The sequence below is a fragment of the Neodothiora populina genome (genome assembly GCF_041146345.1).
Source record: "Neodothiora populina strain CPC 39397 chromosome Unknown canker_contig_3, whole genome shotgun sequence".
In the NCBI taxonomy this organism is placed as follows: Eukaryota; Fungi; Ascomycota; class Dothideomycetes; order Dothideales; family Dothioraceae; genus Neodothiora; species Neodothiora populina.
Genome location: NW_027191417.1, coordinates 1,377,255 through 1,399,275, shown reverse-complemented (window position 1 = coordinate 1,399,275; position 22,021 = coordinate 1,377,255). Strand labels below are relative to the sequence as shown.

Below are 22,021 nucleotides of genomic sequence, written 5' to 3'. Positions count from 1 at the left end.
TCAGTGAACCGACGCCATGACCTGCTCCATCCAGGGGTAGACCTATATCGAGAATATGTCAGTAAGTGCACTTCTCCCTTGTCATTCGAGTCTCTCATAGTATCTTCAACGACAAGACCATGGGGGGATGTTGACGTACATATGCGTTTGCTTCGGGGTATCCCATGTGTAATCTCCCCGTAATGTATCTGTTGTGCGTCAGTCTTACAATGTAACAAGAGAGGTGGGAGTATGCAGTCTTGTCCGTCCAGCAGGTCTGAAGTGCGAGGAGTGTGTATACCTTGATTCCTTGGGCGAGCCGTATTCGCTCATCAACATGCTGTCTTCGATGGGCCTGTTGAGGAACACTCCAAATCAGTAATTGTGTTTTATACCCAAGCAGTAAAGGAACCTGTCAAAGCAAATGCGAAAGGAAAAACTCACATCAACCCGTCATGAGTGCCATTAATAAGCAACAGCCTACAACTCTTCATCTCCACAACACCAGTCTCGACGAGCGACCACGTAGCCTGTGCCTTATCCATGAACTCGTCGGGAGAGGAGTAGCCGTACTTTGCGGTCAGCGCTGGCAGGGCGTTCCAGGGGTACTCGTGGTTCTGGGCCTTTTCTAGCCACTCGCGGGAGAAGAAGTGGTGGGTTCCTGCGCCCTGCGCTATGCTGCCTGCGAGACGTGTGTGGTGCGTGTGGGCTATTCTGACCTATGTGCCGGAATTGTTAACAATAGTCATCAACGGGAAATATCTTAGTGTGATGTGTCAAGATGTACTCACTGCGTTGTGACCACCGGCACTGAGACCCCATGCGAGGACACGTTTCATGTCAAAGACGCCTTCTTTGGCCATCCAGTCTAGAATACTGGTCCAGAGACGATCAGCGCCCTCGGGATCTTTGCGGTCGGCGGGACAATCGGCAGTTCCTGGGATATCTGTGATTACAGAGGCCCATCCGCGGCTTGAGAACGATGTGGTCAGCATGACAAGAGGAAGGACGCCTGTTCTTGCACCTTCGGGTCTCACAAGGGATGCTTACGCAAGAAACTCATCACTTCTGGTTGTGTTGTCGGGTCTGTGACCGTCCAAGCCGGTGATGAGAAGTACGACGCCGCAAGGTTTGGTCTTGGATGCATCCTTGGGCAAGCGGACGTAGAGCGGAATGGAGTCCCCTTCATCGGCGGAGGTCCCGGAGGTGTGAGGGATGACTACGTCCTTGATCGGACATTCCCATAGACTACACATTTGTGCATCACGTCAGACAAGATGCGAGTCGCTACGGGGAGGTGAGATATACCTTGCAGCTTTGAGGTACGCTTCCTTCTGCGCATCATACACCTGTTTCTTGTAAAGTGAATTGATATATGGGAAGCGTGCAATACGGTATACAGTGCACGCTCTGAGATACAAATCCGAGGCTTGTTTTGGGCTAGATTGAGCAAGCTTATCCGCCTCAGCGACAAGGCGCTCAGCAGTCGGGATAAAGACCCGGGTATACTCGTCAGTATATCCAGAATCGATTTTCTTGGAGATGAGCTCCTCGAATACTGGTTCAAAATCCTCAAACTTGCCGTCGTGGAAAGGATACAAGGACTTGGTACAGGGAAATCTAGAATTTAGAGCGTAAGGACAAATGTAGTGGCAGGCACGAACAGTCGATATAGGCACTCACTTCCACTTCTTGTTCCACAAAGCTTCGATCGAGTCTAAGTGTGGATGGACAGACTCGAACTGGTCTCCGAGGTTCCATTTGTGCGCCGTTGGTGCAGACATGACGGGGTGATGGATGATGTGGTAAACTTGAGAAATGCGGGTAAAGAGATCTTACATATTCTAGGTGGCAGAGAACCGGTGTTATATGTGACTTACTGCTTGCTTACTCTATGCATCTCGGGTTGCACTGCTTGGACTACACTTCTGTAGCAGAGAGAAGTTCGCTGCCCTAATTGCGTGGTCATATTTTGGGATCGGAAGTGAGGAGAGTGCCGAAAAGGCGCGTTGACAAGACCTATGTGAAAGCTAGATGACCGCATCGGAACTTTTGTTTGGTACACTGGTATCTCCATGATTTCGAAGACCCGAAGGAGAACAGATATTGTATGAAGGTTCATATTGTTAAGCCAGCAGTATATGATCGTGTTGGTAGGAGTAGGGGCATGGAGAGGCACTGTGGCAGCTCCTCCTTGATGGCTACTGTGCGAGGTATGAAGATTGCGGAGAATTGCCACGAGGGTGTGTGGGGTAGTAATAGGCAGGAGCGGGTGGTGCAACCTTCATGACGCCTGCATAAAAGCAAGCCGCGCGAGGGAAGTCTGTGTAAGTTAATGGTAAAAGAGGGCGCACTGAATCGTAAAAGCTCCGACAAGACGACTTTCCTCAAATATCTGTATGGCTTCTGCTGTGTCAATGCTAAGGTAAGGTACTGTACAAAGCGTGTGTCTGGGCTTTATGCTGCACTGCACTTGTACTCGCCTTGTCCACACTAGGTGATCCCATCCATCACCTCCTAGTGCGCTTTCTCCACCACGACGATGCTGGGCATTTCTTCACTCTTCTGCCATGGTGCCCCGCGCCGAGAGCTCGTTGATGCTAAGCGTTGATGCACTCGCGTGATAGCCTTGTCAAGTCTTCCTTTCGTCTCTCGTCTTCTTACCTTGACTTTCATCTCTCTTCTTCTCATTTCATATATCTCAATATTCTCAGTCCCCCTCTCACCGCATCAGGGTGACAGCTGCACCTCAACCCCTCACAGTCAGACCAGCATCACACAACCCTTAAGCGGCAGTCGGCAGACATAAGAGTGGGTCCAACGTCGACGTCGCCGGCTCTTTTTGACGTAGCGTGTCGGAAACGGAGATAGGCACGACAACATTGCGATTCCCTGTTGACTCGTGACTGGCTGGACCTCTGCAACAGGTGTCGCATATTCTGTCGCATAGTCTGGTACAGAGCAGCACTACGCCACCCGCACACAAATCACCGATCAAAGCATAATGGCAACTCCCAACCCACGACTCGGTACGGCAGCGCACGGCGATTCCTTGCTCTCCGCCCTCGAAGCCGATGCCCGCGAACACCGGGAGTCTTTCTCTGGCAGACGTCTCTCCACCTCCACCATTGCTCCACCTCCGGCCCCCACTGTCCACAAAGGCCCCCCGACTTCTCTATTCGACGCTCTCGAAGACGACGCCAGAGAATTGCGCGCCGAGGCAGCTTCCACCCCTAGAAGGAGTTCTATTTCTCTGTCCCATCCTTCCGCTTCTGCTTCTCCCACCACAACCCGCAAGCCAAACGCCATGGCTAGCGTCTTTGGGAAAGCGAAAATCGCATTGCCTGGAGATCTCGGTCCATCCGATCCGAGACGAGCTGCTTTGGAGAAAGACAATGCGAGTGTCAAGTCCCGCAATTCTGCTCGCAGCTTGAGTCCTCGAGGCGCAGCTCAGCGCAAGTCCGTCACCGAGCGTCGTCGCATGTCTAATGCCGAGGGCAAGGTCGGACAGCTCGCTCAAAGCACCTCCGAAGCTCCAGATGGTGGTGTGAGACTAAGGAAGGATTATGATGCCGAGTCCGGTAGCAGCGACGAGGACGACGACGAGGACGATGACAACGACTCTGGCGCAGACACCGACAGAAGTAACGACAGAGGTAGGGGTCGCGCAAGAGTTGGCAAATCCGTCGGTCTGGCAGACGAGAGTGAGGAAGACTTACCTGTCAGAGGTCGCCAGGGCTCGACCAGTACAGACAACTCGGCCGCAGCCGATCCCAAGATAACCGTCACCCCACCTCTCGCTGCCACTGCCCATAGCACTCACAAGAGCGAGCGCGACGATGTTCATCCCAGTACCGCCTTCGATGCCGTTCCTTCTGGCACTTCCACTCCCGTGCATTCCGACGATGAGGAGCACCTTTCTGATCTACGACGTGCCCAGCGCCTATCCTTGACCATTTCACCTATACACAGCACGCCTTCTGCCCATCGCGTCATCCGCCAGGTCATTCGCGGTGATTACACCCATTTCCAGCGCGAGGCGGAAGAAGGTCGCCGACGACAGCGCGTCTACCTCGTAGCCACAGATCTTTCCTCCGAGGCCGAGTACGCGCTCGAGTGGACCATTGGCACGGTGCTGAGAGATGGAGACACTCTGCTCGCAGTCTATGCTGTAGACGAAGAGGGCGGTAATGTCGGAGGATCAGAAGGTGTGGAGATTGGCCACGGTGCCGATGTCGTCGCTGAGACGGCTAGCATTGTTCGCTCCCTGACAGCTGAGAATGTCACTCAGGGCGCTGTGTCACAAGATGGAAGCACGGCGCGTGTGGCCTACGGTGAACGGGAGGGCATGAGCAAGGCTGAACGAGAGCGGTTCCGCGCTGCTGAGGATATCAGCCAACGCTGCGTGAGGCTACTCAGGAAGACCCGTCTTCAGGTCCGTGTGGTTGTGGAGGTGTTTCACTGCAAGAGTCCAAGGCACATGATCACCGAAGTGGTAAGTTCTTATGTCACTGATCACCAATTTGCCAATGGAAGCATACTAAAGTTTCTCATCACCAGATCGACTTCCTGTCACCCACTCTGACGATCCTCGGTTCGCGAGGACGTTCTGCCCTCAAGGGCGTGTTACTCGGTTCATTTAGTAATTACCTTGTCACAAAATCTAGCGTACCTGTCATGGTCGCTCGTAAACGTTTGCGGAAGCATTCAAAGCAACGTCTACACAAAGATGGTCTTCCCATCGCTGGAACAGGAGACGGACGCATGCGCTACGGTCGCATGAGTAATGTTTTGGAAGCGCCAGGTGGCCCCGGCAAACGAGGCAACAGACTCATAGGGGCCAAGGTCGATTAGGACATTTACATGATAGATCTGGCATTTCTTTGCCAGCATGAGAAGTGTCGACGATTATTAGCAACGCGATCACGATGTATGAAACAGCGAATGCATCGAGCTGGGAGCCCCGGCACGGTTTACATAACTCGAAAATTCCAATTCACCTTCATTGTTCACCTTACTTCCTCTGCGTCGGCCTTTGATACGGAGTTTCATCCTCCGCCGGACAAATAACCCTCCTTCTGTCAGGTTCAGACCCCTAGCTTTTGTGCTACTGCTTCGCATTTCTGGGGGGCCGCCAGAGGACCTCCTCTACGGTTGTGGTCGGAGTCGGATTAGTTTTCCCCCGCAATGTCGTCACCGGGGCCATTTGTTGTGAGGTGCATGAGCTTGACTCTGAACTAGAGTTCACCACTCTTCCTGGCAATCGAGCAATCGAGTTCTTTATCGGGAACCGTTGATGTTAGGAGTTGAGAATGGCATATATATCCGCCCTAAGAAGAGCAATGCGCTCAGCACACACGACATTTTCAACACTTTGACCTACAACTGCACTGCACATCTTTGGTCCGCCTGCAGTTTTCTGTCTCGGTCAGAAACTGGGAAGGTTATCACTGTCTACTACTCAACATGACTGTCCTCAATGCCATGCTTCAATTGAGTAACTTCAAGAACCCATTCCTGAGGACTTTGATACCTTGTATTGGGACAGCGTATGCCATCCAGGCAGGCGTCGCCATCCCCAGTATTCTTGCACAGACCGAGAGGTTTTATGATCTGTCGGGATCATTGACTTATGTGAGCTTTAATCCTTGATCCTTATGAATGGTGCCCATGTTAGAGCCCGTCCTCATTGTCTCCGGGGTGCGAGAGTGACCATCCACTAATTTGGCATTTTCGAAAGATCTCGTGCACTGCCTTGAGTCTAGCACTACCCACTCTCCGCGCCAGAGCTGCAGCATACAGCGCCGGAGGTCCTCTGCCACCTTGGCCTAGTCTCCTTGCTAGTCTTACCAGCAAAGGCGGTGTTTCCGTCTGGAATTGGCGTCAGGTACTTCTCAGTACCGCGGTGACCATATGGGCCACTCGTCTCGGCACCTTCCTCTTCAAGCGCATCACGGCCGAAGATGGACAAGACTCGCGCTTCGAGAACATTCGTAATTCACCACCCAAATTCCTTGGTGCATTCTTTGCTCAGGCAACATGGGTATCTCTGTGCCTGCTTCCTGTGTTGGCGGTCAATGCTGTGCCCGCCACTACTCTGGCTGCTCTTCCTTTCATCACTTTGACCGACCTATTGGGCTTCTCGCTTTTCATAGGTGGCATCACGTTCGAGGCCACAGCAGACAGACAGAAGAGCGAATGGATGCGTGAGAAGAAGGAAAAGAAGCACAGCGAAGACTTTCTGACTCGAGGCTTATGGAGCAAAAGTCGCCATCCCAACTACTTCGGCGAGTCAACGCTGTGGACAGGCATTGCGACCGTTGCCGCTGGTGTTCTTGCCAGCCATGTCGGCCAGATGGGTATGGGCTTCTCTGGTGGTGTAGTTGGTAGAATGGGTGCGATCGCTATGGCGGCTGTGAGCCCTGCTTTCGTCACATTCCTACTTTTCAAGGTATGTTATAACACTGTACTCCTCGGTTGAAAGTCGGACTACTTTTTCCCATCGATGCCAGTCAAGGTTTAAATGGGGCGGAATAAAGAGTATGCGAGCTGGGAAGAAAACGATTCCTTCGACTGGCCTGACTGGCCTTTTCCTTTGCTGACCCTATGCTCCGCAGGTCTCGGGCATTCCCCTTAGCGAGGAAAAGTACGACAAACGCTACGGCGATCGAAAGGACTACCAGCAGTGGAAGAAGGATACACCTATGTTCTTCCCGAAATTTTAATCGCAGCGGCTGAAGTCTAACACCGCCATGTGGCTTGCTATATTGCCACTATTCCTCCCAAAGATAGGGTCTGTGTAAAAGTCACGGGCGTGAAAGAGAAAAACATTTGATTACAGGTGACCCAAGTACATCTCCAAGAAGTTTAGCCACATCCCCTAGTCATGCACACCTCATATCACGATTCAGTTTATGGCTGCAAGAGGGAATCCAGAAATTCTATGACGAAAAGTGAGTTGTTACCTCATTATGTGTACCTCATCCGAATGAAAACTACGGTATCCTGCCGAGTGCCCGCGTGCTTTCCTACCATCAGGTCTCGGGTACACCTGAGAAGAACAAACAAACATCGTTGGGAAACTGCTCAACTACTTCTGCCATTCTGCTGAACCCGTGATAAAAACAATCTTCGGTACTCCGAGTCAGTGATACAGGCATACAGATACATCCTACAGTGGTGATGAGTTACTGTCTGTCGGGATCTTGGTCCCAGCTAACGTTTGCAGAGTCACGTCCGGAGCATTCTCCCTACCTAGGTACCCACGTAAATTCGTGGAGCCAAGCACGTGCCAAGTATCTAGTCCAACTGCAAACGCGGCTGCATGGACTAGCACGATCCTCCGTGGGCCTAAACATGCGACCATTTGCAATCGGATCATCAGATAAAACCAATCTACTTGTTCGACAACTGTTCTAATACAAGGTCCGACTCCACTTCATCTGATCTTCACCTCTTTGCTCGCCCGTCTCAACGCTGCTACAGTCAGCCACTAACGCCTAACGCGTCCTGTCACAAGAGCTTTGTGTCAGGAAACCGCCTTTATTTCTGTCTTTTCCTCCCCTTTCACGTTTGCACCCGCCTTGGTATCGAGAAGTCGACCATGCTTGTGGCGACTCAGCTCCCTGAAAGATCCGAGCTCGCTTTTGGGAGCGCACTTTGCTGTCTAGGCGAAGTCGCTAGAGGCATGAAGCTACTAACGACAGAGTGATTCTGAACATGTGCCCTGATAATACACCTCTCTGTGGCCAAACAAACTCCAGCACATCAATCAAGTGACCACGAAAACTTCTCTTACCGACTCCAGCTTGGAGGAAGACCGTGTGAGCACAAAGATCAGATTAATGGGTCCCACTACTCTGGATGAGGGGCATCCCGTCAACCCGAGGGATAGACGTTGAGAGTTCGAACGAAGGAACTCTCGATTGCGGATCTTCGCGCCGCTAGAGGCGTCGAGGCCCGCAGAAAATAATTGACTGTAGGTGGTACAGATGTATTATTGGTCTAGTGAGCCTATATGCTCCGATTGGGCACGAAACCTTTGTCCCCTTGCAGCCAAGACCGCTGCATACATGCATAGTACATAAGTAATCTTCCTCCGTGTTCAATATGATCTCCTTTCTTATCTTATCCATCTGCATATCACTTCACTGAGGTAGAAAGTGCATCTCAGCTCTTCCTCTTCCTCTTCACATTTTCTTCTCTCTTAGCAAAACTCGCTTGGAGTTCGGTCTTCTTCCACCATGAGGTTCAGACTCCGTGGACTAGCCAAGCACATTGCTGGCACAGACGAGAGGGAGGCAAACAGCGAAATTGTCGATGCGATAGGCAACTCTCGAACATCATCGGGCACTGACATCGAGTCGGGTGACCCAGAGAAGCGCTCATCAAAGGAAGCTGGCATTGTCAATGCTGATGATGTGACCGACGAGAAGGCCAGTGACGCCTCCATTGACGCCTCCGCTCAGCATGGTACTCAGGCTGTTGAGGCCATGACCCATGTCTGGGGAAAGAAGGAATTGATCCTTGTATACGTCCTGTAAGTCTCTTGGATATCTGCTCCTAGTGCGAGATGGACAAGAAATGAGCAAGAACCTGGCTAACGATGATAAAAAGCATTTGGATCATCTACTTCATCATGGCCTTCTCCTCTGGTATCGTCGGTGTTCTTACTCCCTACGTCACCAGTGCATTCGAATCGCACTCTCTGACTCCCGTCGTCGACATCATCTCGACACTCATTGCTGGTCTCTGGAAGCTCCCCTACGCCAAAATCCTCGATATCTGGGGAAGACCACAGGGTTTCGCATGCATGGTCGCCTCAATGACCCTTGGTCTCATTATGATGGCGGCCTGCAATAACGTCAAGACATACGCAGCAGCCCAGGTTTTCTACTATGTAGGATGGAACGGCATTGATTTCTCCTTCACCATCTTTATCGCCGATACCTCGAAGCTCCGTCACAGAGCCTTCGCCCTTGCATTTGTTTCGTCTCCTTACATCGCAACGACTTGGGCATCCGGCCCCGCTGCCGAACGCATCCTCGCAACTATCGGTTTCAGATGGGGATTCGGTATCTGGGCAATCATTATGCCTGTCGTCTGCGCGCCTCTCTTCCTCATCTTCTGGTTCAACCACCTGAAAGCCGATAAGATGGGACTCATCCCCAAGCGCCCCAGCCGAGGCGACTTCCTCCAGACTGTCCTCTACTACGGCAAGGAATTTGATGTCATCGGTCTACTGCTCCTCAGCACCGGTCTCTCACTTTTCCTTCTGAGTTTCTCCATCTACACCTACCAGGCTGAGGGCTGGAAATCGCCCATGATCATCTGCTTCATCGTCTTCGGTATCCTCCTGACTGTGGCTTTCGCCGTCTGGGAGCGCTTCGCCCCTACCACCTTTGTCCCCTGGTACCTTCTCAAGGACCGCACCGTCATCTTCACATATGTCATGGCAGGCAGTCTTTACACCGCATGGTACATCTGGAACTCATACTTCTATTCGCTCCTGATCGTCCTCTTCGATGAGTCCGTCACCAACGCAACCTATATCGGCAACATCTACACCATCGGCTCGTGCGCCTGGACTCTTCTCCTTGGCGTCATGATGCGCTACTACGGCAGAGTCAAGCACTACGCCCTCTTCTTCGGTGTTCCCGTGACCATCCTTGGTGTGGGCCTCATGATCAAGTTCCGCCAGCCCGACGTCAACATCGGCTTCATCGTCATGACCCAAATCTTCATCGCTTTCGGCGGCGGCACCCTCGTCATCTGCGAGCAGATCACCGTCATGGCCGTGTGCGCACACAACGCCGTCTCCGCCGTCTTGGCCTGCGAGGCCGTCGTCGCATCCATTGGATCCTCCATCGGTCTCGCCATCGCCGGCGCAATGTGGACCTCCATTTTCCCCGTCAAGCTCGCCCAGAACTTGCCTGCCGATAGCCTCGCTGATCTCGACTCCATCTACGGGGACATCACGGTGCAGTCCAGCTATCCTATGGGATCCCCCACCAGAGATGCCATCAACCTGTCTTATGGCCAGACCCAGAGACTCATGCTCATCACCGCCACTTGCCTGTACAGCATCACGCTTGTGTCGACGATGTTCTGGAGGGACATTGATGTCAAGAAGATGAAGCAGAGAGAGAAGGGTTTGATATAGTCTTTCTCCTTCTTCGCTGTTATCTTCTCCGTCCTAGAACACAAAATCAGAAGAGACAAAAAAAAAGACAAAAAAAGACAAAAAAAAACGAACGAACAGAACGAAAAGCCAAGATGATCAAATATACCAGGAATGGCAGTGTTCGCACTAATTTCTATTTTTATTTCACTCCTCGCGCTTTCAAGGACTAGCTACGCAAGACACGGGGTCATTTGTCACTTCGCATTTACGAGTTCAGAGTATGTGTGTCATGCACGATCCATGAAATAAGGGTTTATCTAGCGGAACAGTTGTAATTTTAATGGCACGAATAAGCACGAGAGTTCTTCAACAGCCTCCACTCTCCGTTTCCTTTCCTTTTTCTCCTTGAGCTGTGAATGTTCTATGCTCTTTCTGCAGAAAGAATCCATTCGTCTTGTTGAGTCTGGTGATCTGATCTGGCGATCTGATATGATATGATATGATATAATCCAGTTCATAGATAAGATAACTCCATGCTCACCTACGCACTTCGTCCATCAACGTCCCTACAACTCTACAGTGTTTACTGCTGTAGACATTGTACAGAGCCCCTCAGGAGCATTAGTGGTCCAACTCGATCCTCAGCCCTCTACTATCAGACGATAACATATACCGTCTCGCTATCTACTTCAAATGTCAAAGGATACACCTAGCCCCTAGCATGAAGGCGACACAGCCCAGTCTACGACCCTACCCAGCCCTTGACCGTCCAAGAACAACATCCTAACAATCCAAGAGTCCAAAGCGGTGCCTTGGTTGACAATTGTGAGTTCGGGTGAGTATTGGCATGGTCTTCTTTCGACATGGTCGACCCGCTCGATAAAGTCATGTGCTGAGACTTGTTCGCTGTCCGATATGATATGCTGAGTGACTGTGCCTCTGTGTTTTTTAATTGAACACCTGCAGGGCCTACTTCCTTTTATCCAGATGGCTGGTTAGGGGATGCATAGCGTCGACTGCATTTTCTAGTCCACAGAGGCGTTTATTTCTGGATCTTGATTTGACGCAGCCAACGGCATATATTCAGGGCATACACCATGTGAATGGCGACAAGAAACAAAAAGCAGAGAAAGTGGAACAGATTATAGAAATCAAGATTTATACAATAATTTGTCTGTCTGTCCGTCTCTCTGATCCCTACGTAGGAGTTGTAAATGAGCTGAAATAGATATATCCTCCGATCGTCACTGGTTCTGGTTTTCAATAATCAAGAGAAGCAAAGAGAAAAAAAGGGAAAATGAAAACACCTTTCTGGTCGAAGTTGATATTGCTTTAGAGCAAACAGTTCCATTTGCCGAATTCATTTTGTTCCATAGATCTCTCTGTCTTCAGCAAGTTCTGCCGAACTTCCCATGTACCATCCATACCACCACCACCACCGGTTGACGCACTAGACACAATAAAGACCATTAAAAAAGAAAACTTGCATTATGAGACTCGCACGGTCTGTAAAAGATAAAAGAAGGCTTTCGGTTTGTAGAAGTGGATATATAAAGCAAATGCAGCCGAGCAAACAACAAAAGCCAAGAAGGGGGAAAAGAAGCGAGACACAGAGGGCGGAGTTAAACCGAGAGGTTTTGACCGTGAAAATGACAGAAAGAAAGCAAGAACGGTTGAACGAGTCTATGAGGGAACCGTCGTCATCACAGGTCGATGAGACTGCCATTTTGACCCCCCTGTTGGTATTGTTGTTGCTGCGGCTGCTGTCTCTGGCCTCCGAACGGATTGGACGATCCAAAGGCGCCGGCGGGTCCCGTCTGAGCGGGGAACTGCTGTTGCGGCATGCCGGTGTATTGTTGGTGGAGGAAGGGGTTGTTGCCCGTGCGAGACGCCTCGAGTTGGCCCATACTTCCGGCACCTGCACTGTTGACAAAGGTGCCAGGAGCTGTGTGCTGCGCGGGTATGCGCAGGTTTCCGACGTTGCCAAAGGTGTCTTGACCCTCGCCGGCAGCCAGAAGAGCGCTGAGCTGGGCGCGATGGGGATCGAGCTCCTGGGCAGTGTGTACGGGTCGCTGCGCCGGTGCTTGTTGTGGGGCCTGGAAGGAAGTGATGGGGTTGTATGAGGGCTGGTTGACTTGCGTCGCGGTCTTCTGCTCTTGTAGCGTTGATAGTGTAGGAGCGCGGTGGGTCTGCGTTTGGGGACGGCTGAAAGAAGAGGCGAAGGGGTTGTTCGAGCCGGTGGGCTGTGCCTGAATGGAGTTCTGGGCAGGCTGAGGAGACGCGCTGGCCCAGGGGTTGTTGGATCCGGCGGCTGTAGCCTGGGGCTGCAATTGCTGCTGGTTCTGATCGAAGCCATTCATCTGAGAAGCCCAGGGATTGTACGCGGTCTGCTGCGGCTGTAAGAACTGCTGCTGAGGCTGCTGCTGTTGCTGGAACATCTGGTCAAAACCGGTCTGCTGAGGCTGCTGGAATGCGCCGTAGCCATAACCGTTCTGGTAACCGGTGGGCTGGGCCACCACAGGCTGCTGGTTGTAAGCATTGTTCAGGTAGCCAGTGCTCTGGGGCTGCTGTTGCTGCTGCTGCTGCTGCTGTTGCTCAACAGGGTTGCCAAACCAATCAACGGCTGGCTGCTGCTGGTAGCCTTGGTTGATTCCGGTCGGCTGGGTGGGCAGATCATCAAACAACGAGCTGGCGTTCGCCTCCTCGAGTTCTCTCTTTCGCAGCTCTTCCTCTTCTTTGCTCAGCTTCAAGGCCTTGGCCAAATCGTCGTCCGTTTCCGTTGTCACGTGCGTCTTATGAGCGCGTCTTCTCGCATCCTCCTCGGCCTCGTTCTTGCTGGCCTCCAATGCCAGTCTGTACTCCAGGTCGTCATCGTCGTTCCTGCGTTGTCGCTCACGTCGTGGCGTCGTCGCGTGACTACCGCCACTGAAGTTGTCCATGCCTTGCATGTCCTCGAGTCCGGTCACTCGAGATTTCCATGAGTGGCGGTTCTGGCGTTCGTTGCGCAGGCGTTCTTCGTCCATGATGAGACTGGTCAATTCTTTCGCCGAAACACGAACTGGGATCTGGTCAGCTTGTGCGACTTGAGGGTTGCGACCAGCGCAGGATGAGCCAAGGAATCGGCGCGCGGCTACGTACTGTTCTGACCAACATCGCGCCCCTCTTCGTCCAAGTAGATGAACTCGCGCAGTGTCCTGATGATGTAGATGTTCTTCCTCGCCCAAGTGACCACGAGTTCGGAGCCTTCGTGGAGACAGTAGTCGAGCACTTTGAGCGACTTCAGCACGTGGCGCCAGTTCTTGCCCTTGTCGTTGAGACGCTTGTCGAGCATGTCCATGACCTCGTAGAAGTCGCTCGAGCTGCGACTGCATTAGCCGCACCCTTCTGAAAGTCCGCCACACATGTCTGCTCGTATGCGATACCTATTGAAGGTGATTTTGGCAATCTCGGCCATGTCCGTGCCGGTCGGCCCCCAGGGGTCGTTACTCGTCGCTGTTTGACACACGCATTAATGTCTGTCTCTTCCATTGACCACTGCAGGTGAGTTTACGCTGATACATACCATTTCTGACTTTCACCTGTACTGAAGAGTAGCCTTTGGTGACATTCTTGACGCTTCTCAAAACCCCCGACATGATGGCTCTGTGTTTCTAAAGGAGTGCGCCTGTTGAGATCGGCTTAGTTGCGGAACGCGAGGAATGAGATGAAGATGCTCGGATAGATGCTGCGAGGTTTGCCACTGAGTCCAAATCGGAGTCTTCGGACAGGAAAGTGCGTGGAAGTGGAAAGTGTGACTACGGGTGACGGGGCAGGTACGTAGCGATCAGGCGTTCGGGGAGGCAGGCGCGGATACCTTGTGCTCTTGGCGCTGTGTGACGGTCCTCGGAGTCTTTGTCACAATTGCGAATGCCAGGCAGGTGCTTGCTAGATTTGAAATATGACTGGCTTCGTTCTCTCGAACAACTCGGTGGGATTGCGCTTCGAATGACTTGTGAGGACAGAGTTCGGTGAGTGAGAAGAAGGCAGGTAACCTCAAGGAATGCGGTCGTGGATCTTGTGGGTGGTCTCTGGCATCAGCGGCTCATCGTCATTACAGCTTGGCAACTTCCTGCGCACGTCCGTTCGTTCCCTCGTGCATGTGGCTTTCCGTCACTGTCAAAAGGAGAGCGCGGAGCCACACCTGGGACAAGGGGACGGCCGACTGTGGATTGAGGCCCAGCACGGCAACCTTCGCTCAGACCTGACTGCGGTACTTCTTGTCCTACATGCTTCTTGTCCCTGCAGAACGTGTACCGTAGATTGTTCTTGACATGCAGTAAGGGTCACTGGATACCTAAACGCTGCCTGTACCTGACTACATGTCTCTGTTTCGTCATTGTTGTATGCGGCGCCCCAGGAAAAAAATGTCAAAAGTCCTTCTATCTCCGCTGCGTGCCATACAAGAAATCCGCTCCATTCCGCTCTTATAACATTAGACTTTCACTTTTGATTGCTTCCCTTCGCAATTCATGTGTTACCCAGTGATTTGTCGAAACATTCGCCTCATTGACCGAAGATTTGGTATTGCTTGTTGAGGTAATAGCTAAGGCATGAGGAGCATGGCGGCCATCTGCTCGCATAATCGCACAGTCTATGATATAGTTACAGGAGACATCAAGTCATTACCTTATTACTCCTCCAGCAAGCTTCGCCATCACTGTGTTTCCTTCTCACTCCACAAAATCTCGAAAAAGCCTCGCCGCCGCCATGCACGCAAAATCACAAAACAAAAGAGCCAAAGAGCAAAAACACCGTTCCCTTCCAATCCTCCCCATTTGTCGCCGCTTCGCCGTACCGAAAACTCCTTTTGCCCATGAAGAGATACTACTACTTGACACCGAGCAGCCAGTCGGCTGAAACGCCTGCGTATGTTCGCGAAACCCCTTGCTAATGTGTCCAGCAAAGAAACAAATCAACACCCGTGCGCCTTCAATGGCTGTGAACATCTCGTGATCCTTGTCTCTTTCAAAGGCTCAACGCCACGTCTTTTCTTTTTATGAATCTCCTCCAGCGTGTTCTTAAGTTACAAGATCCGACCTAGTACGTGGCCTTGGCGGTCAGTCACTGCGGATGCTGAGTCCACAGTTCCTGAGGCATACGCTGGGTCTGGTATGTCTCAATAGGATCAGTGCTCTGCGGGCGACGCAGAGTCTGATTCTGGTAATACAGGCTCTGAGCATTCTGCACATATTGCTGTGTGTTCGGGTCGGGGTAAGAGTAGTCAGTCTGCTGGGCACCAGGGAGAGACTGGTGTGCAGGAGACTGCCAGCCCGATCCGGCAATGTGGGGGCTACCATTGACGCTGCCGTTCTGGCTGGGCGGGTTGGTGGTGGGAGGCTCAAGAGTCGAGGGGAGGGGGTATGCAGTCGGGTGAGACGTCATGTGCTGACGCTGCTGGCTGGCATTGCTAGGCATCGAGTAATGCGAGTTGGCAGGGCTTGGCGCTCTTGGGCTGTGACCCTGCATCTCGGCTCTCAGATGGGGAGGCATGGGCATACCACCATTCATGGCATTCATGTAGTAGTCAGACGTCTGTCTCTGGAGTCCCGGTACACCGTTCATAGTACCCGCAGGCGACACAGAGACGGGACGGTCATGAGGAGACGGTGTGGGCATGGGCGACTTGTGATCCGAGTAGTCCTCGCCATCCGAACGACCACCACGGGCCGACTGCAGAGAAGCTCTCGTTGCCAGCGCCGCAGCTGTGGCTGCAGCGGATTCTTCGATTGTACCCGTGTGGTGGTTTTGATGACGCGTCAGAGTGGTGCGGCGGGTGAAGGTCTTCTGGCAGTCCGCGTACGGGCATTTGTATGGCCTTTTGCCCGAGTGAATTCTGCGATGTCTCGCAAGCGATGAGGAATCACTAAAGGGCTATAAAGGGGACGTGTCAGTCCATGTCCAAACAACAAAATGCGTAGGGAAATGATTGACTGACCTTGCCGCAACGCTCACACATGTGAGGCTTCTCACCGGTGTGGACACGCGAGTGCACCGTGAGAGCCGAGCGTTGGATGAACTGCTTGCCGCAGCCAGGGTAGTCGCAGACGTGGGGACGGACACCACTGTGGATGCGCTCTGGTAGGAATGAGTGTTAGCTTCGATGACGCGTCTGTAAAGTTTGACAAGGCTTGCGAACCGTGTCTGGCCAGGTCACTTCTTCGGGCGAAACCCTTGCCGCAAGTAGAACAGGCAAAGGCTTTAGGTAGGCCGCTTCCGGTTGTGCGGACGCCGTCTTGCTGCTGCTGCTGTTGTTGCTGCTGTTGCTGTTGCGGGTCATGAACCTGGGGTGCTGCGTTCATGGGTTGCTGGACGAATGTAGCGTCCTGAGGCGGATTCGGGTGATAGCTGTGCTGGATCATGGGCATGGGCTGATGCATCTGCGAGGGAGAAGGGTATCGCATGGCAGCGGGCATGCTGTTCATGGGCTGTGGGTAAGCGGCATGAAGGGTTGAGGGAGCCTGTGAAGAGTAACGCGAAGAGGGGTCCGAGGGGTGGGGGGAAACGCCGCGTTCAGAACCATTTTCCGACTTGATTCTATTGTTGTTCGGCACATAGAGGTTCTGGGGGTATTGCGGAGCCGACATGTCATGCGGCGTAGGGTAATGCGGGACCTCGTATTGGGTCTGCATGTTTCTTGCGTATTGCGAATCTTCTGAAGGCCAATTGTTAGTATTCAAGATGCTATTCAACTTCATTTTGCCAACTGCGCCGGCGCTGTCCCTCCTCGTGCTGGGCCACAACAACGAATCGATTCGAGGAAGCAACATCCGTGGTGCGTGTACGTGTGGGGGTTGGTGTGCTTGACGCGCAACCTCCCTACCACTGCACAATGAAAAGGCTCCGGCACGCGGCTGGTACGATACTACTGACTGAAGAGGCAGATTTATTCACCGTCCCTAGACTCTTGCTGACCCAGATAACGCGTGTTTTTCTTGGGTGTCAGGCACAAGGAGTTCAAAACGGGTTCTGATGAATGGGAGAAGAGGCGTAAAGGAAGGCGAGAGCGTGGAGATTGAGTGTGGTGACGCGTAAAAGGAGGAAGACGCGGATGAGGATGCTGAGAGTGTTTTCTGCTGTAGAGAGAAAAAGTCACGTCAGTCATGGCTCTCAAGACGAGTAAGGTAGAATGGCGAGAAATGTCCGGTGGTGTTCGGAGATGGTGGTATCATGATGGGAAAAGAAAAGCGAAAGCGAATGATTGTACATGTGACTGTTGTATATGTCGCAGCAATGACGGTGGTGATGGTGATGACGATAAGAAAAGATGTGAAGATGATTATTGTAGGCGATGATGATTGTGGGCAGATGCAAATGTACAGATTTGGTATACACTTGGTTCCTTCCCTGTCGACGCCATCGCCCTGTGCCCGCAGTTGGTCGGTCGAAGCGCGTCGTTGGACTTGGGAAAAGGGTCGAAGGTTGCAATGAGAGCCGTGCGGACGCGTGATGGATGGGTGTGGATGATGGAGGGGAGGGGGAAAGATGGATTGTTGCAACTCTCGTCGCGGGTGGCAACTCTGCAGCAGCGGTATACGCATAGACTCGTACGTACCTTGGTGGTTCTGACCGTGACAATAGAATCCTCCGCGTTAATGACACAAAGAAAAAAAGACAGGAATCAAATAGAGAGAGTGATTTGATGCTGTCTCTCTCTTTTGCTGTTTGGAGAGGACGGAAGGCGCTGGCTGAAGAGATTGCAGGAGCCTCAGGAGGGTCACCGCTTTTTGCCAAGATGTCCTTGGCGCTCTGGCTAGCGCGTTCGCTGATGTGGCTCAACCACTGCGCTTTCGGCACAAAACACTCTATTCTTGGGTCGGCACTCTCCAATTTGCTGTGCACCAAACCTCTCTGGTTGATTCAAGTCGGGTCCACCGTTTCAGGATGCCTTCTGGAAACCTTCTTCTTCCGATCAGACGAGTATGCCCTTTTCTTCTACTCGCTGATCGCTGCCAGTGGTTAATTACCGGCTTCTTCTCCTTGTCCACACCGCTTCCTGTGCCTTGCTTTTGTAGCAGGTCCAAGTCAATCTGTAGTGGATTGCTACCTGTGCCTGCACAGTCCTGCACAGTATAGATCGTCCGAACCCCACGATACTGCCTGTCTTCCGTGGCTTTTGCTCCTGCTTCTGCGCGATTTCCTATTGCACTTGTGCACTTTCTGTTGCAAGTTATCGGTGACAACAACCACGACGACGACGACGTATCACACCGACAAGTGTCCGTGACCGCCCGAGATCTTTCTTTGTTGCAACGCTCTTGTGTTTTGGAGAATAGCCTCTTTCCTCACAAAGCCACTGTATTTTGTGCTCGACTGTCTCTCGGCTTCGTCAGGAGTCAGTCCCCGGCTGCTTTTGATTCCGAGTTTACCTCCTGTTGCTGATTGGAGGACCTGTCCCGTAATCTCGTTCGTCCGGGAGGGGTTGTGCGTCGCCGCTGATGTGATGACACGATGATGTAGCCCTTCCCTCGTAATATGCGACGCGGTAAGGTACAGTGACCCTAGTGCCTACTATATCGATGCCGAATTCCTTCTCGAACTTCGGTCGTTGCAGTGGCCCTGGAAATTATGCTGTGCCTTGGATTGTTACTAATCTCTATTCGCTGATGTCAGTCTTTCACGTGGTGACCATCACTACTTCGAGTACACCTGAGCACATACCGAGACCTGCCAGTTGCTGTACCCCTCGTTATGCACAACACACTGAGGGTGCAGCAGCGATGGTTATTGACGATTGTGGCAGTGCTAGTCGGGCTATGTTCTGTTTTCCCTATGACCGCAATCTCGTTGTAGAAAGGCCGTTGGTAAAGTCGATCTTTGTCAAGTGCCGCTCTCCGCGAAATGACAATCTCCCCTGGCGCCCAACTACAGAGGTTGTGATTATGTGATTATGTGATTATGTGATTCAATGGACACAGCTATGGCCCTTGGGTATCGTTCACACGGTGTGGGAGTGTTATGATGAGAGAAGTACGGTGTACAAAGTGTCTCGAGAGTAGGGGGAGGGGTTTGTCTCGAAGTGATAATCTAGAAAAACGAATGGCTCTCTGATCTGTAGTTATGGAGATCCAACACCGATAAAAGCAATGGCATTTCAAACATCATCATACTTGTCGCTGCCCCATATATGCTGTGCTGCGAACTGATCTGAGCGTAAGGTACCCCCCTGTCGACCATCACCAGGCCGCCTTGCAATAGGCATGCAACTACTGTACGCCCGAAATGCCAATAGGCTTCCCAAGTGCGCAGATGGTACAGTGCGCATCTGATACCACCTGCCGCGATTGGTCTATGGCTCGGACTCGACTGTGTGGGCCAGCCCCTCAGCACGCTCTCTTTCCCCTTCCGTACCTTTGCTCGGTGCACATCCAATCAGATGCCGTCTGGCGTGGCTTGGTGTACGGCTTGGACATCGTTAAAAGAGACTTTTGGCAGACTCCAGGGCGACCTTTGCACGACCAGCGACCCAATTGGGCGATTTGATAAGTAGCCGTACCGTCCACATGGTAGCATGGCTAATGCTCCTTCCTGCGCGTGGACAAATCATCGTCTGCCAGAGGTACCTTGGGTACTGCGTACCTTGCTTGAGCATTGATGGCCACTGCAAGAGGCGGATCGGACCAGCCCTCGTGCATCCGGCCGTCAGGAGATCCCACCCGAAAAGGACGTGCTATTCCTCTTAGTCTTCCCAAGTGACCTCGCGGGGGCGCGTCAGTGCATTGGCTTTCACGATATGGTTAAAGGATTACTGCGGCATCCTTCAAGGTTGCTGATCATCTGTGTCTATCGCATCCATACAATGTGACGCTTGTTGCATCTCTATCTGCTTCTTCGGTCGACTTGCATTAGTAGGCCAGGTTTGGTGGACGTGATTCCTGGATAAACCACATTGCGAAGAAGATATCCATGACTAGACTTTGACTGACGGAAGCCTATGGCGGTACATAACGCTTGGTACCATGCTCATCAAAATATCATCTACCTCTCCTCGCCATATATCACCTGTAAACATTGCACTGCATATCAGCCCCACCCATATTAAATCTGCTCATCTTGCATCCACGGATCAATGACTCTGCAAACACATATATGCTTTGGTTCGCCGACCAGGAAGCAAGTTGCAGCCCACACTAACCAACAGTCTTGTTTGAGCCTTGTCGGTTTTGCCATAGTCCTCGACACGCGGCGTATCTTGTGGAGTAAGTACCAAAGTCGGACAGACAGAGTTAATCTCAAATATGTCATTGAGATCTTAGGCATACTCTGAAAAAGGCAGGGATAGGGTCTGGGACCGTGCAACGAAACAGTCTCCAGCAGGAGCTTTGCGATCTCATGCATTGCCACAGTTCACCGTGCACAGTTGCAGCGTGCAGCATTAGGGGCTAGTGACGCCAACGTCTGTCAAGCGGCAGGGCGGAAAAGCCAGGGACGACGAAAGGCTGATGGATGGCGTGCAGCAATGGAGCAGCTGTGACTTGAAGAGAAGCGCATTGGTCTCCCTTAGTCCCCACAGGGCTAACCAGGTAGTTGGAAACGGCGAAAGCAGAACCGTCTCTTCCCCGATCACTATTTGAAGTGTATATCAATGACCTTTCTTGTCCTGCGAATCTTCGCACAATTAAATCATTTCGCCGCGGCCGCTGGAGAAGTCTCGGACCGTCAGTGACCTACTACAAAAACAAAAGTGTATCTGAACATCTGAAGCGATGTGTTCTGTCACATCATTGGACGATGAGTCTCGACTGCAGCCCGCTGTAGCCACCACCGAGATGATCGCCATATACCCGAGAACCTGCATGCACGATCGCCTATTCGCCTAACCATCGACAAGGGACTATCCTTCAGTCAACAGGTGCAATAGTCAATTGCGTGTTTCCTTCGCTTCGGCCAGAGCAGTCTCACATCGTATCATCGTGCACACTAGCATCTCTGACGACATGTGAAGAAGCGACATGTGCTTAGCAGTGCCGACCAAGAAAGACCAATTGTCTAAGAACGTTGAGAGTAGGCAGTCTGCATTACAATCGAAAGGGCTCTCGGATTCAGACTGTTCATTACCATCCGTCGGCATGTGTTTGCTGTAGCAGAATAAAGCCTTGAGACAATATCCATCGTAGCATTATTACAATTTCACAAAACGCTGTTATGTATCTGAGTTATGGTGGTCTCAAAATATGAAACGAAGAGTCGTCTACTCATACTTGTGCTATACAGGCACGAAGAGGGTGTGGTCATCTATTCACTAGGACAATCGCGTGATTCACCACAAAGTGCGCCCTGAAGTTTAGCGATCGGTCGGTATTTCCACAACGAGCAAGCTTGATGCGGTATTAGATTCGGTGTGCGCTCCGACTTGATCTAAGCAAAGTACCTGAGCTATACGTACTCTACATGTACAGCGCGGCAACCCACGCAAGCGCTGCGTCCAGGCAGTAGAACACGCTATGGTGGTTGGTTCCGTGTGAAGACCATGTCTCTAGTATTGTACTGCTTGTATACTTGCAGTCATGTGGGCAATTCAAGCTACAGCGTGAGCTAGACGTCTGAGTCGTTACAAAACTCGTTGCGCAACCTTCTCGTTTCCGAAACCATGCGTTGGTCGAACCGGTCCTCGCTGGATGTTACCCGCGCTTGAGAGATGGCTTACACCAGTGCAACGGCTTTGTTACTGCACATCGACGGGGCCGATTGCACAGGCCAGATGTGGCTGCGCGGAATGACTTTTGTATTTAGCCTCTATTCATGTAGCCCTATCAGGATTCCACTCCACAGCTGCGGCCCATTAGGAAAGGTGGAGACACTACAAATCACTATTTAGTCCGTCTTGTCAAAAGCCCGCTATCCACATGAGCTATTCAGGAAATACCGCAATCTAATTCTTGT

The 22,021-nt window shown here is 51.9% G+C and overlaps 6 protein-coding genes across 8 annotated transcripts; 3 read left to right on the top strand and 3 right to left on the bottom strand.

Annotated features, from left to right (window-relative positions):
* Positions 1–1,763, bottom strand: AAFC00_004874 (uncharacterized protein; the record flags this gene model as incomplete). Its single annotated transcript, XM_069344581.1, has 8 exons — positions 1–42; positions 140–188; positions 281–334; positions 424–698; positions 771–951; positions 1,030–1,227; positions 1,288–1,599; positions 1,663–1,763. The coding sequence occupies 8 exons, from the start codon at positions 1,761–1,763 to the stop codon at positions 1–3; spliced, it is 1,212 nt and encodes a 403-aa protein (XP_069197008.1).
* A 1,220-nt stretch (positions 1,764–2,983) lies between these two features.
* On the top strand, positions 2,984–4,833 carry AAFC00_004873 (uncharacterized protein; the record flags this gene model as incomplete). Its single annotated transcript, XM_069344580.1, has 2 exons — positions 2,984–4,474; positions 4,540–4,833. The coding sequence occupies 2 exons, from the start codon at positions 2,984–2,986 to the stop codon at positions 4,831–4,833; spliced, it is 1,785 nt and encodes a 594-aa protein (XP_069197007.1).
* Positions 4,834–5,445: 612 nt separating this feature from the next.
* Positions 5,446–6,704, top strand: AAFC00_004872 (uncharacterized protein; the record flags this gene model as incomplete). The annotated part of the gene is made up of 3 exons (XM_069344578.1): positions 5,446–5,613; positions 5,720–6,430; positions 6,597–6,704. The coding sequence occupies 3 exons, from the start codon at positions 5,446–5,448 to the stop codon at positions 6,702–6,704; spliced, it is 987 nt and encodes a 328-aa protein (XP_069197006.1).
* Positions 6,705–8,222: 1,518 nt separating this feature from the next.
* Positions 8,223–10,141, top strand: AAFC00_004871 (uncharacterized protein; the record flags this gene model as incomplete). The annotated part of the gene is made up of 2 exons (XM_069344577.1): positions 8,223–8,518; positions 8,596–10,141. The coding sequence occupies 2 exons, from the start codon at positions 8,223–8,225 to the stop codon at positions 10,139–10,141; spliced, it is 1,842 nt and encodes a 613-aa protein (XP_069197005.1).
* A 1,664-nt stretch (positions 10,142–11,805) lies between these two features.
* AAFC00_004870 (uncharacterized protein) lies at positions 11,806–13,737 on the bottom strand (the record flags this gene model as incomplete). The annotated part of the gene is made up of 4 exons (XM_069344576.1): positions 11,806–13,160; positions 13,241–13,461; positions 13,525–13,594; positions 13,665–13,737. 4 exons carry the CDS (start codon positions 13,735–13,737, stop codon positions 11,806–11,808), a joined length of 1,719 nt encoding a protein of 572 aa, XP_069197004.1.
* Positions 13,738–15,202: 1,465 nt separating this feature from the next.
* On the bottom strand, positions 15,203–16,836 carry AAFC00_004869 (uncharacterized protein; the record flags this gene model as incomplete). 3 transcript variants are annotated; one of them, XM_069348205.1, is made up of 3 exons in its annotated part: positions 15,203–16,012; positions 16,077–16,216; positions 16,278–16,836. In XM_069348205.1, 3 exons carry the CDS (start codon positions 16,834–16,836, stop codon positions 15,203–15,205), a joined length of 1,509 nt encoding a protein of 502 aa, XP_069197001.1. The 3 variants fall into 3 exon arrangements, with proteins under 3 accessions (XP_069197001.1, XP_069197002.1, XP_069197003.1); XM_069344575.1 differs by having other exon boundaries at positions 16,278–16,770; XM_069344574.1 differs by having other exon boundaries at positions 16,278–16,725.
* Between the last annotated feature and the right edge of the window lie 5,185 nt (positions 16,837–22,021).